The sequence below is a fragment of the Eublepharis macularius genome, chromosome 1 (genome assembly GCF_028583425.1).
Source record: "Eublepharis macularius isolate TG4126 chromosome 1, MPM_Emac_v1.0, whole genome shotgun sequence".
In the NCBI taxonomy this organism is placed as follows: Eukaryota; Metazoa; Chordata; class Lepidosauria; order Squamata; family Eublepharidae; genus Eublepharis; species Eublepharis macularius.
Window position 1 is genome coordinate 174530314 of NC_072790.1, and position 14819 is coordinate 174545132.

At 41.4% G+C, this 14819-nt stretch overlaps 1 protein-coding gene across 1 annotated transcript in view; it reads right to left on the bottom strand.

Moving 5' to 3' along the window:
• Positions 1 to 2000: 2000 nt before the first annotated feature.
• Positions 2001 to 14819, bottom strand: part of LRFN2 (leucine rich repeat and fibronectin type III domain containing 2) — a 131349-nt gene continuing 118530 nt past the window's right edge. Inside the window, exon 2 of the mRNA XM_054989144.1 lies at positions 2001 to 2922. Within this exon, the coding sequence (XP_054845119.1) occupies positions 2001 to 2922 (922 nt within the window). The remainder of the gene's footprint in view (positions 2923 to 14819) is intronic.

Genomic DNA, 14819 nt, shown 5'->3' on the forward strand with positions numbered 1-14819 from the left:
GCTGGGAGTGAGGTGATTAGCAATAAGATATCTGGCAAGTAATGTATTGCAGTTTGGGTAGAGATGATAGGAATTCCAAGGAAGGCCCTTGATTATTATATAATCAACCTATTTTGCTTAGTTACTTATGACTGGTCAATGGTCATCAGGGCCTAGAAAGTACCAACTCTTGTGATCCACCTTGAAAGAATGTACAAATGGAGGAAGTTTTTTAACAAGACATATTATTGGTCAAAACAAAGCTTTAAAATAAATGAAAGAAAATGCATTTTTCCAATAAGATTTTTTTTACTGTACATTTCGTAGCAAAAGAGGGGGGAGGGAAGAAAAAGAAAATGTTTTGATCACAGGGATGTCATTTTCTAAAACTCCAAATAGGAAACATGACAAATAACAAGATCAAGAACACAGTCATGTCACAATATATCTCTGAGCTTTTTAAAAAAATACATAGTGATTGTGTGTGTCTTTTTTCTTTGCCTTATAATTTTTCTCTCCACATCCCTGAAAAATAATAAATGAAAATGTGCAATTTTGGAAAGGGGTTCTCAAGAGGCAGATCCTTAGAAACAAATAAATACAGAAAATTAGAGGCAAATGCTGTAACTGCTGTAAGTACCGCCGATTCACAAATCATGACGTAGTGGTGGGGTGTGTGTTAGAGAATATGCATCTATAGCTGTTCCAGGTACTGTAGCAATGATCTTGTTAAAGACTTTGACAACCAGTTTCCAAGTCGTAATAAACTGTCTCAGTTTGCAGGTACCTTGGAAAGAGAAAAGAGAAAGGAATGTAGCAAGGGGCAAGGGGGTGAGATGTTGTAAAAATTACCTGGAATAGTAGATGGTCCGTAACACATGTTGTTTTCCGTGGCTTATTAGGAATATTCTCACCAACAAACATTCAATTGTTTAAAATGCCCAGAAATCTCAGATCTCACACCCTTATTTTGACCCACATGGTTACATTCCATTTTGTGGTACTGAATGAACATGATTCTTTTTGTCACTATGGAGCATGTGTCTGTGTTTTTCTTTTTCAGCTGAACAGAGAGCTACTTGCCAGACACAATTTGTGAAGAGGTCACTGATGGAGCTCTTCATTTTTACCTCTGATAATTTTTTTAAAAAAAAATACCCTAGGTTTCTCCCTCCCACCCCATCTCTGACATCAAACATATACTTTATACCAATATCTTTTGCAATCTGCCTTGCACATTAACAAACAAGAAACCAAGAAGGAAATGGAAGAGAGAGGAGGATTTTTTTTTAAAAAAATTAACCCCTAGATCTCCATTTTTCCAGGACAGGAACATCATAGGACAGTTGTGCCAGCAATTGATCATTTTAATATCCTGTTTTATCAAAAATGTTTGATGAAAAAAATTAAAAGTGCAACAAAAGGAGAAAAAAGGACCATTTTTATTCCAGGGAGAAGAAAAATCCTCAGCCAAACAGTAGCAAGAAAATCTCCACATATCCTAAGGAATTAAATTGAGATGTTTTGCTCTTCTTCTCTATCCCTCTCTCAGATGTTGTCTTTATGCAGGTCCTGTGGCAGTGGCACCACAGTGGCAGCTGGGCCTATCCTCCTGCCAGTCTTATATCCACTGGAGTGGTCTTCTCAGACAACGAGAAAGTGAAGAGGGAATTACCTTCTGAATTAAATATATGTTGCTTAACCTGCTTTCATCCTCATTTAATCTTGGCTGAATGTTCATTGGGAGGCTGGGAGATTTTTGGAAAGCTCTGAAAGCTATCAATGAATTCCATGAGACATTCACACATGACATGACGAATGTGTTCTGCTCCACACACACACATCCATTAAAATTTCATCACTGCTCTTATCCCATTTTACTTTTTAAATCTTTAATATTTACTGACCAATACGGCTGAGTATGTGTTTTTCCCCCTCCCTTCATATTTATGGCCATTCAAACAATTGTAGATTTTGTTATGCCTGGAGGGGCTGAGAATGGAATGGAGGGCAACTCTTATTTACACTGTGCTTTCCATTACCCACTCTGAGCTCCCATATGTCCCCTTTGCCCCTGTTAGATCACTGTCATCATATTGCAAAAGCATGCCGTTTACTGAGAGACTGCGCTTTGTCCAAATGTTTGTGATCTTTTTGGGGTAATTGCAACACTGAGAGGTGGAAAAGTCCCCCATATCAAAAGAATGGCTACGTTTAGTTTTACCCTCCAGCGGTAACATGAGGAGGCTACGAAATTTGGACTCCTGCTGGCCCAGCAGTGGTTCCTTGTCCGAGTGACAGGCCACTGTTGAAGTTCTGGAGTCTACTGTGTCCTCCTTTTTCTGACACTTCAGTTCCAGGGAGGCAAAAGCTCCCATGAGCCGATCAATGTTGTTGTGCTTTGCCTTTGATGGAGGCCTCCACTTACTGGACAATGTGCCCTGCTCACTTTGGAGGCTGTAGCCATCACAGTCGCGACTATTCACAGAACTAGAAGAAGAAGAGATGCTGCTATGTGCAGATTCACAGTTAAATTCCATGAGCTCATTCCTTACCACCACTTTGGGATTGACTTGTGGTAGGACCCCATTCTGGACAGGTTGAGATCCATTTGTTTGTGAGTAGACATTGCTGACATTAGCCATCTTTCCTGGAGTATTGTTGCAAACCTTGTACCGGACCATGAGGATGACGATGAACACCAAGAGAGTTGCCACAATAATGCCTCCAATTATGAGGATCATTGTTCCACCAAGGAACTGGCTGTGCATGGACTGGCACTGGGGATAATCCTCTTTGGTGTAGAACTGGGTGCAACCCACAATGTTGGTAGCAGTGAGCGTTGTGACAGTGTCATCCCACATGGCCAGAACACAGAGATCATAGCCCGTTCCAGAAACTAAGTTGTTCACCACAAAAGCCTTGTTTGTTGCAGGGATCATCCTTTAAGAAAAAGAAAACAGCATAAGTGTGAGCAAGAGAAAAGGAGTAGCACAGTTGCAGAACAACAAATGCTATTAAATCTGAGATTCTTTCACAAACACCAATAAGTAAACACGAGAAAGATAGACTTAAAACAATTGTAGCTGCTCATCCCCACAGTTTAATTTGCACAATCCAAAACTGAGGTGTTTTAAATTATTTGTTGATTATATTCAAAGTTTGGAATGCCCCTCAGAATCCTTTGGAGAGCCTTGATACTTCACCTTACCCAATACTCCAGTGAGTCCTTTGTCAATTTGATTAGATAGTCTTTTTACTTCAGCTTTACTGTGGAGAGCCAAAATCCACTTTTACTTATAAATCAGAAAGGTTGCTATCATCTATTCAGCAAAAAACAGAACTCTTCAAAATTTAGAGGTAGTTATATCCTCAGAGAGCTGCCTGGGTGAGTGAGTTATTAACTGCCAGCTTCAAATAGTTAAGCACCTAGATATCCCAGAAGGTATACTTTTAAAAAAGAAATTTGGCTAAAAAGACAAATGCATTAATGTGCATTGAGGAAAGCTGATTAGAATTCTCCGCATATCAGTGCACACAACTTTACTTAATTAAGATGTAAGGTTTATTATTTATTGCTCATGAAGAAAATAAGATTGCAGTCTAAAAAATAAAAAGCCAAACATTGTTTCTAACTTAATACAGTCATTTAATGATACATTAATTTTTTATATATTTATTTTATTACATTTATACCCTGCCTTTCTCCCCAAAGGGGACCCAAAGCAGTTTACATCATTTCTCCTCTCCCCCACTTTATCCTCAAATCAACTCTGTGAGGTAGTTTAGTCTGAGGGCCAAGCTACAAGTGACGAATGACACTTGAACAGCAAGTGTATTTCTCCCGGTTCACTTGCCCTCCACTCAATCCACTTGCTGTTCAATCCACTTGCTGTTCACTTGTAGCTTGGCCCTGAGAGCCAAGCTACAAGTGACGAATTACACTTGCCTGGCAAGTGAACAGACTCACATGTATTCCTCCCTTTTCACTTGCCATTCACTTGCGCTCCACTTGTAGCTTGGCTCTGAGTGTGTGTGTGACTGGCCCAAAGTCACCTAGCAAGCTTCTAGAGTGGAGATTCGAATCTCCCTGTTTGTCATCCAATACTGTAACCACTACACTGCACTGGCTATTTGCCAGTAACACTGTCACACAAAACAGACAATGGTAATACAGTATGTTTGTAACTGCATGATAGAGCCCATCTCTACATGTATACAGATAGAGTTGCTAACAACCTATAGAAAACATGTTCCTTTAATAGAGACTTAATAGGATGCTATTTACTAGGCAATGTTGTGTTTCTCCATGCCATGAAAAACTCCAGCTGCCCCTTTCCACACATTAAACCTCTATTAAAGGTCTTTTTCTCCAGACCTGTTGCCAACCCTGCATGTGAATGTAGCTTTGCAGATTAAGAATGGTTCTTCTGAGCTGAAGGAAGAATACAATATTTTTTTTCTCTTTCGTTGACACAGACCCATATTGTTCCTGCTTCAGAGCAGTTGGATAGTAGCTCCAGAATCTGTCACACAGTGAATTAAGGGCTACCAACTGCATGTCTACCCAAACTGCCCTTCAGTACACAGGAACAGACATATTTTCTCATGTATCTGTGACCCTTTAAAATGAAGAATGTGAATGAATAATAACAGAACATTTTTATCTCCTGCTGATGTCCATGAAAATTACCAGAATGTGTAAGTGCCCCTTTATGTACAATAAAACATCAGTGACCTCCTAATGCCTAGAGACTCTGGGAAGAGGTGAATGTGGAAGCATCGTAAAGATAATGTGACACCAGAGGAAATGAAAGAAAAAATCCCCAGTCAGGAATTTGGCAGTTAGCAAAGATTTGAAAGTGGAGGGAAACAGAGTTGTGATATGAGAGCTGAATAACTAGGTGGAGGCGAATTTCCTATTGGTCTCAGCAGTCATTGTTTTGAAGAAATTAACCATTAAATATTCAGGCCCTTGTGTTATTTCATTTTGTAAGAAATTGTGATTAATTAAACATGCTGGCAAGGCAATTTATTATGCATATTAAATATAATTTATGGATTAAACAATATCCTCTGGAGTTTTCCTATGTTTCCTATGTATCTGAATGCAGCCTTGGACTGAGCAATCCCAGTAAAATATCTAGTGATAACTTTTCAAACAAAAGTTTTCTTAAAAAAATAAAAAATAAATAGGCCATATCCTGTGTTTTATAATATTGAACTAAAGCACCCAAGTTCATATGTCTAAGAAATCTATCTCTAATGACATTTTAAAATTGGTATTCCCTGCAGTTCTAGTTCAGAAATGATAGTCACGGTATTGTTGTTTAATACAGAGAAATGAATTCTTTTTTCTGACATGTCCTTTTCAAGGAAAGGGATACTTGAGCAGGGCAATCCTAAGCAATGCAATCTAGGGGTGTGGATAAAAAAAAGCTGAAAATAAAACACAGAAATTGCTAGTTCAAATCATTAAAGTGTTTTCCAGAACAGTGGAACAAATTTGATAAACATAGCTTTAACAATTCCACCTCGTCAAAAAGTTTGTGTGGGGTTTTTTTGGTTCCTACCTGTGCAGCAGCCACGCAGGCAAGCCAGGCAGTGGTGGGCCCTCTGGCAGCATCTTGTTTTCTTTAATGGCAAGTCTATCTGTATTCATCATGCAACCATATGGATCCAAAGGAGAGAGACTGAGACTGACTGGCAGCTGGCAACCTGTCCAGTCTCCCACTCTTACTAGTAAAAAAAAAAGGGGGAAAAAGAGGGTCACCCTCCCTCTACTTCCTGTGAAGGAAAAATCAACATCTAGTCCTCCCTTTCTGTGTACTTTTATGCACAATGCAAGGTCAGACCAGTGGCTGACAGTATCTTCATAGATTTAAACAGGGAGTTCCAGGCTGCTGCAAATGATCATGGTATGCAGATTATGGTGAGGATTTGCCTGATTGTGGGAACGAAACTACAAGGCACATGGAAACATGGCATAAGAACAGGACTGAAAGGCAATAATTTTTTGGCTTTGTCATTATTATAAAGCAGGATTTTTTTAAATTTCACTGTGCTGTGCTGTTTGACAATGGAGTTCTCTTCTGCTTGCACTCTGTGCCGGCACACTAAGCAGCTGATGCTTTGCCAGTAAGTTTCCTGCCATTATGTGTGCCTGCTGGCACTTGCCTTCATTGGGGTCTGTTATTGTGTGTGTTTTCATGTGCTTGAGGAGAAACTCATTGGATTGATGGAGTTTGGGATGATGTGGGTTTTTGTTAAGAGTGAATAGAGCATCGTTCCTCCAACATACCCTTCCTTGAAAAGTGCGTGCATGGGTGTGGAGTTGCCCAAAACACTATTTGATGTATGCCTCCCCCAGACATTCTTTGGGGTCCATAAACACAGAACCCTGATGTTGCATGCTCTCAAACTCTGTGACTCAATGGTTTAGAGGGAGGACTGAGTTCTGTGCAATTTTGGTGCTATTGTGTGCAAAAACAGCTGCCCCAGAGCCTCATTTCCCCATGCTCCCCCTGAAAAGAACAGCATGAGTCTGCACACATGTGGTCAGTGCCCACATTGTGTGTGTGCGCAATGGACTGAAACTCATGAGAAGAAAAAGATCTGAGCTGGCACCGGCTCACCTGAAACAAACTAGTAATAAAATGGAATTATTTAGGAACCACTGCACTTGAAATTGAAACAGATATTTTAGTGGGGCACATACCCCTAGTGCAATCCTAAACAGTGCAATTCTAAGCCAATGGGCTTAGAAGTTTTATAAGTGTTTAGGACTGCACTGTCACTTATGTTATCCTGAGGTAGAAGACCAGATCTAAGTCTTCTGATACTAAGTGGGGAATAGGGGAAGGTAAGCAGCAACAGAAGACCACAGAATGGGCATGAACCAGCTCCACATGCCTGGGACTTCCTCAGTGCTTGTTCTTCTTTAATAATTGCTTTTTCTTCCAATGTTAATGAGTCTATACTGTACGTTCCAATTTTCTTTCCAATGTTCACCTTAATCTACATAACATGAGCTTTTGCGGCAGCCTGGGGCTCAGAGGCTGAAGACCCCTCCCTCCTCAAACCCACAATGTGTATACCCCATGGATGTTGCCAGCCTTTGTGTAAATTGTGTGTAAAAATGCACAGAAAGGGATGCCTACAGCACTGTTCTGTTTGCTGCTCCCCTCCCTGGCACAAAGCAAACCTTTTGCAATTTGTTTCCTATGACCCACTCAATGCCAATGCCATTGTGCAGGAAGCACTGAAGAAAAATGCACTCATACATGACAAGCACATCCCCTTCCTGCCTATGGAGATAATGCTAAGGGCTTAGTTTCTCTCCTTTGGATTCAAGTGGTAGGATGCTGAATGCAGACAGACTTACCATTGAGGAAAACAAGATGTTGCTGGATGGCCCAGCGCTGCCTGGCTTGCCTGCTCTGCCTCTGCTCGGTAAGAACCAAAACAAAACACACAAATGTTTGGGCTGGGGGCGGCGGGGAGTTATTGCAACCTTGTTTCCTGAATTTGTTCTGCCATTCTGGAAGTTGCTTCAACAAGCCAAACCAGTGATTTCCGCGTGTATTTTTGGCTCTTCCCCTCCCCCCTGCTTATGCACACCTAGTAGAGAATACACTGAGCTATCCAGATCTACAGACCACAGGAAATTTTATTCTGTTTTGTAGGCCAAGAGATCCATCCCTTAGGGTTAATGTCTGCACAGGTTTTTGATGTTAGGGAATGACAGCACCAATTCGATGGAAAAGTCATTCTGCATTGTTTCTTCAACTGGGGATATTTATAGTGACAACCAAAGCCTCCATTACAGCACTAAAAGATTGAGTACTATGAGCATCAGCTGATTTATTTCAGCAAGACCACCCAACATTATAATAATCTGAAAACCATCATACACAGGGTACACAAATCCACACAGTAATAAAGACATGACAACTGGACATCCTTGTAGTTTACTATATTTCCTGTTTGCAACAGCTCTTTGCCTTTGCATTGAATCTTGAATTATTAATCTTTTTTCCAAAGATAACCTCCAGAAGTTAAACACTTTTTCAGCTACTACTTGCTTAGATGCCTTTGGGGCCCAAATTCACACTGTAATTGGAGTCCTCCTGTTCCATTGATTTCTATCACTAGAAAGAAGGAAAACTCACAATGAATCTGATTTAATTTCCCCCCTTTAAGCCTCAAAAAAAAAAAAGCAGGTAGAATTACCCTGATGGCTTAAAATGGTAATTGTGGATACACAACCACTACCACACCTCCCTGATACATTTTGCTGGTTTTGTCAAATATTATTTGGCTTGCCTGAAAATGCCACACATCTTTTACCTTGGGAAAGTCCCCAAATCCACTTCATATTTTGCTTTAGATAAAATAGTGGTGCCAATCTTAGTAATGCTTACAAGTTGATGGGGGGGGGGGGAGATAACAAGTATTGCCCATTGCTTACTATTCTGAAGTATTTTATTTGCTGCTTTTTCCCTGACCCCAATCCTCTGAAACTGCTGTCATTGTCAAAAACATGATTGACAGAATAGTAAAGAGTCCAGTAACACCTTTAAGACTAACCAACTTTATTGTAGCATAAGCTTTAGAGAGCCACAGCTCTCTTCGTCAGATGCTTATTTACATTTACATGACCCTTACTCCCTGCACCCTCTCCCCCCTCCGCTCACCACCTATATATCTCTGGCCAGTTTCTTCATAACCTCCATGCATCTGACGAAAAGAGCTGTGGCAAGACATGGGCACGAACCAAAAAAAATTAACAAATCCACGGTTCATGGTTCGGTGCCGATGACAATCCCGAAGTTGCAAACTGCAACGGGCATTTCCCATTGCCGAACCGGTTCACGGTTCACAGTTCATGGTGCTCAGAATGGCCCCCATTGCACTTAGAGAGCCCATATTCACAGGGAGTGTGTAGCAGGCTCTCCTCCAGCCAGCGCCCAAGTTTGGTTAAGATTGCAATAGGGATCTTGGAGTTATACTCTCTCCAATCCGAGGCCCCCAGGAAACTCCCATAAAAATCCAAGCTCAATTATACTCTCTCTGTCTCTCCCCAAAGGCTAGCAAGTAGCAAGCAACAGCTCTCACACTCCACTGCTCGCTGAAAGTGAAAGCCAGCCTAGGAGCACAGTGCTTTTTATAAGCTGAGGTCCCATAGAGCAACGCAGGAGGTCTGTGTTTGGCCGTCAGAGCTGCCTTTCAGGGTTTGCAGGGATGAGATTGGAGTGCCCGTGGCTACAGAACACCCCCCCTCCCTCCCCCGGGTGTCTTCTCCCAACTTGAAACCACTTTGCAGCTTCATGGTTGGAAGGAAGACCTTCTGATCAAGGTAAGCTGGGCTTCGATTCGGGTTACCAGGGACGACAGAAGGAGCGCAGACAGAGTTCAGGCATTCCCCCTGCTCCGTTTCCAGGGGAATTGATTGATGGCACCTGACTGTCTGGCTTCCTGAACCGTGACCAAACGCACTGAACCAGGCTTCTTCCGAACGCTGGTTCGTTTGCCGTGGTCAATCACAAACTGCTGGATCGCAATAGCGCAATCACCAATTTCATGGGTTTTTGAAGTTCGTAATGTGGTTTGTGCCCATGTCTAGCTGTGGCTCTCTAAAGCTTATGGTACAATAAAGTTGGTTAGTCTTAAAGGTGCTACTGGATTCTTTACTATTTTGCTTCTACAGACTAACATGGCTAACTCCTCTGGATCTATGACCATGGAAAGCACCACATTCAGCCATGTGATTGACAGATTCACCCTTTGCTTTTCTGCCTAAAATTCTCACTTAATTGCTTCCCTAAAGTCATTCTTCCCATTTCTGATTTCTCAGTGACCACTCATATAGGGAATGAATATTTTAGACTAGTCTAGGAACAGTCAGAAAGCAGTAGATACGTTCTGCCAGCCATACTTTTTATTCACCAATCTGTCAGTTGGCTAATGTTGGCAGCTCTTGTACAAGCAATGTGACAAGAATGAGAGGTGCAGAGCAGATGGTGGCACATAAATGTTTTGCTGGGGTCAACTTATGGTCTAAACTGGCAGAGGAACACTTCTCAGTTCTGTTTTGACAGGTTAGGAAAATCTGAGCATGAGGATTCACAGAATATAGTTTTCCTGCCATGTTTCCAGGGAGTTCCAGATGGCATGCACTGAGTTGGATCCAGTGATCAACAGATACAAGGATTACAGATCTAACTGTCCTGCATCCCCCTTCTCAAAGCCTTTCTTTCTATTCCTGGGAAAGGATGATGGGGTCATGGGTTCTGTGTGAACTAAGTGCTATGCAGGTTGGGAGGGGAGGAAGTCAAATTGCTCTCTTCCTTGTCAGTTGAACTCTTTCCCCTTCTCATTGCAGGCTCCATCCTGACCTGTGTGGCTGTTGATGTTGGTCTTGCAATCTTAGGAAAAAAATGGGGGGGGGGCACATAAAAATTGCTGGGGGAGGCAGGAAAGATCTGTGAGTGTCAGCACCTTCCTTTGATGAATTGCAAAATCCAGTGGTTCCCCTTCTCCATTTATCATCACAGCTATCCTCTTAGATTAGACTGAGAGTGAATGACTGGCCCAAGGTCACCCATAAAGTTTCACAGTGAGTGAGGATTTGAACATGGGTATACCTACAAAGAGCTTACAATTGAGAACTGGAAAGGAGACAACAAAGAAAAAAGAGGGAATTATAATTATGGGTAAATGGAGGAGAATATAGTTTCAGTAGAGTAAGGAATTTAAGCGGCTGTGCCAAAGGATTTACAGAAAAGATGGTCTTAGATATGCACAGCATGTACTCCGAGTTGCAGGCCCTTAGAATTAACATATGAAGCCACCTAAGACCCCCAAAGTAGGTCTTTCTCTGTGCAGCTATAAGCAGCAAGCAGAAGAGCTCCAGCTAACCACTAGCATTAAAAAACAAAACAAAAACAAACAACAAAGCCCGTCTGCTAGGGATATGCATAATGAAAATCATGAGCTATGAAAATCACAAAAATCTTACTTGTGAATTTCTGGAATGGATCCGCTAGTTCTGGTTGTTTGTTAGTCACTTATAATCTCCCTCATATCCATACTTTCCCCGCCAAATTCTGGAATTTACCAGCAATGCAACATTAACTCGCATTTCACTTTGAATCTACTGAATTTCTTCTAATCAGATTGCTGCAAGGGCAGAGCAAAGAGCACTCTCAGCCAGTCCCAAAGGGAGCTGCCATTCTCTTTCCTCCCTCCTTCCCTCTTTCCTCCTCCTTGTGGGTGGGAGAGAGACTTTTATTTCTTGTAAATATAAAAAAGTGTAATGGTGGGGGGCTTGCTCAGGGGCCCATAGAATTTGAACACTTTGTCCAATTTGTTTGAAACTTGGGGGTTCTTTGAAGGACAGGCAGAAGTCACTCCACTGAAAGTTTGGTGACATTTGGTTAAAAAATGATGACTCCAGTCCCTCCTCCCCCAGAATTCCCACATAGGAAATAAAGAAAGTGCAAAGATGGAAAGTACAAAGCAATGGAAGCCTTCCTTGCTTTCAGAAAGGAAACAAACAACAAATCCTAAAAAAGAAGGAAGGCAAATGTAGTTTTCAGTGGAAAGAAAATTTTACAAAAAATGTCAGTCACTGTAAGAGTAGGGAAATGAATGCAGACAGGCCTTTGTTTTTTTCTAATGCTGGTGCCTGGTTGAAGCTCTTCTGCTGGCTGGTTGCTGCTTGATAGCTGTTTTAAGAATTAGTAGAGAGAACTTTGTGTGGCTGTGCAGAGAGAGACCTATTTTGGGAGTATGTATAATTGCTCCCTTTGTTAAATCTACTTAAAACTTAGGGGCTCTTAACATTAGAAGGAAGACTGTGTTCTTTGCCATTTTGGTACTGTTAAATGCAAAAACAGCTGCCCCAGAGCCTCAAATTGATTCCATCATTGAAAAACATGGCCATAAACTTCATGAGAATGGGGGAAAAAACACTGATGAATTTAGACCCGGCAAAGTAATGCCCCAACAGAAAACTATCCCATTGTATTAAATATTTCACTCAACAGCTCCAGATATGAAACCACAAAAAAAAAATTCTAGATGCACAGCCCTACTGTCTGCATTCATTTCCATACTCTTAAAGTGACTGATAATAATTTTTTGTTTTTACTTTTCCACTGAAAACTCTGCATTTCCCATCCCTCCTTGTTGTGGTTTGTTGTTTGTTCCCTTTTAAAAAGCGAGGAAGGCTTCCATTGCAGATCCCCATCCCATCCTGTCAGTCTGCCATTATCCCTATGGGGTAAGATACACTGTTTTTCAAACAAATGTCACTATCATTGCAATGGCGCTTATTCTGCCTGTCTACTCTGTGAAAAAAAAAATCTGTTTCATTTTCAAATCTGGAGTTTCCAAAGGAATTATGTCCCATTATTGGGTTTTTTCCCTAGATGGGGTGTTGCTAACTTGACTTGAATCAATTTGTTGTTGTTGTTCTTATAAGTTTCGGCCCTGTTCTTTGCAATGAGGGCTTCCGCGTTCTTTGGGGAAGTTGTTTTTGTACTTAATGTCACCAGAATTACACAGAACACAGTCCTCCCTCTAAGCCACTGATCTACCCTGTTTTTCCTCAGTTATACTACATACAACAACAATGGACACTGAAAAAGGCAGGTATTGGCAGCTGCACACTATGGTGAGAAACTGGCTGGCAAAGGGGTAGTAGGCATTAAAAACAATCCTGCTTTAGGTTCACTTTTGTCTTTTTCTACAGTGCCAATAAATTACCAACTTTGCATCCTGTTGTTGTCTGTTGGTGCCATGTTTCCTTCTGTTTTGCTCACAGGGAAGCGTCTTCAGAATTATAGCCTATGATTGAAATCTGTACATTTCTCCTTCCAAATATTTCCAAAGCTGAGAGGTAGGGAGGAATCTCCCCTTGTCAGGACACAATTGACAATATTTTTTCCCAGATAGTGACAGGGAAAAAAGATTTTCATGAGAGAGTGTCATTATAATCTGGTTTCTTAGATTTAGTTCACCATTCTGGAAGCTGCTTTAACAAAATGAAACAGTGATTTCCAGGTATATTTCCAGCTCATTTGTTTCATTTTGCACATCCCTAGAAAGAATCTCCAAATATCAAGCAAATTGGACAAAGGAGTCAATTTTACATACACCAAAATTAGGTCCCGTCTCTCCACAGCCACAGTAAGTTCTCTCTACTGTTTCCAAAAATGGCTGTCAAGCAGCAGCCAGAAGGAGAGCTCCAGCTGACCACTAGCATTGAAAAAAATATGTTGTGTTCCTACATTTTCCTACTTTTACAATGACTGACAATATTTCTTTTTACCTTTCTGCTGAAAACTCTACATTTGCTATCCTTTCTTGTTGCAGTCTTCCATTCATTTTCTTCACACAATGAGGGAGACTTCCTTTGCAGAACCCCTTTCCCCATCAGCCTACCATTATTACATATGGGGGACTATTTGCAGAGGAAGAGCTGAAGTCATATTTCCAGCACATCACCAAAATTGCAGCACAGCTTCTTTTGCTTGTCCATCAAATAACCCCCAAGTTTCATGCAAATTGGACAAAGGATTTTAATTCTATGAGCACCTGAATAAGCCCAGCCTTTCTACTTCTAGAGTGGACAAAAACCTCTCTCTCCACCCCACAAAGGACAAGGGAAAGAGAATGGCAGCTCTCTGCAGCTTTGGAATTGGCTGGGAGTGCTCTGCACTCCTCCCTTGCAAGAGTCTGTTGGAAGAAAGAAACTCCAGTGTCTAGAACATCAGTAGAAACAAAGAAAAACACATGCTTATGTGCCAGAACTTAGGGGGGGGGGAGATTTGGGGGGGGAGGGTGTTTTGTTACTCCCAGTTATTTGTTTCACTGTTCTGAAAAAATCAAGGTAATGATTCAAAACAGCAATTTCTGTTATATTTTTTGTCTGGGAATTCTGTTATGCACATGTCAAATAAAAAGTATGTTTAAATATAAAAGGTGTTAAGGGGTGTGCATTCTAAAATTCCCAAGCCAAAAATATACGCAGGTCATTACCATGATTTTCCATAATAGGTACACAAATCCAAGATTCTTAGGCATTCTGACCCTGCCCCCAACAAACACACCCAAAATCCATGTCATTTTTCATGTTTGGGTGCTTACCATCAACAGCAGCAGGCATTTTGTTTTTCTTTGATTTTCTAAATTTCCCAGGCAGTGGAACAGAGAAATTGCTTCTCAGCCAGTGCAAGCCAGGTACAGAGCCTGACAGAGCTGTAGTTCTGGCTTGATCCTTCTCTTTCCTTCTCTCTTTTGTGGGGGTGGAGCTCTTTTTATCTTTGCAGCTACGATGGCTGGGGGCACCTTGCTCACAGATCTCTAGAATAGGATCCACTTCACTTGAAACTTAGTGGACAGGCAGAGCTAGCTCGGGCTCTCCCTCAATTGTGGTGTCATTTGGTTGAAAAACAGCCACTTCAGCACTCCCCAAGTCCCCCATAAGCAATAATGACAGTGCTTTGGTTCTCCTTCTGTCCCTTCTTTGTGAGGGCAAGGCCATTTTCCATGGCCGTTTTTCCCTCCCAGTCTGTGGCTCTGCAACTAGGATGGTTGGGGGCACTTTGTTCAGGGGCCTGTAGAATTGGACCTCTTGGTACAATTCACATGGAACTTAGTGGTATGATCTTTACTGGAAAGGCAGAACTAGCTCTCCTACAATGTTGGTGTCATATAGTTGGGAGGGAGACTCCAGCCCACCCCCATAAGACCCCCATAAGGAATAATGGAACCTAAATAATTTTAAAATCTCAGAAAAAAAAAACAATTTGAATCCTGAAACAGTAATGGGG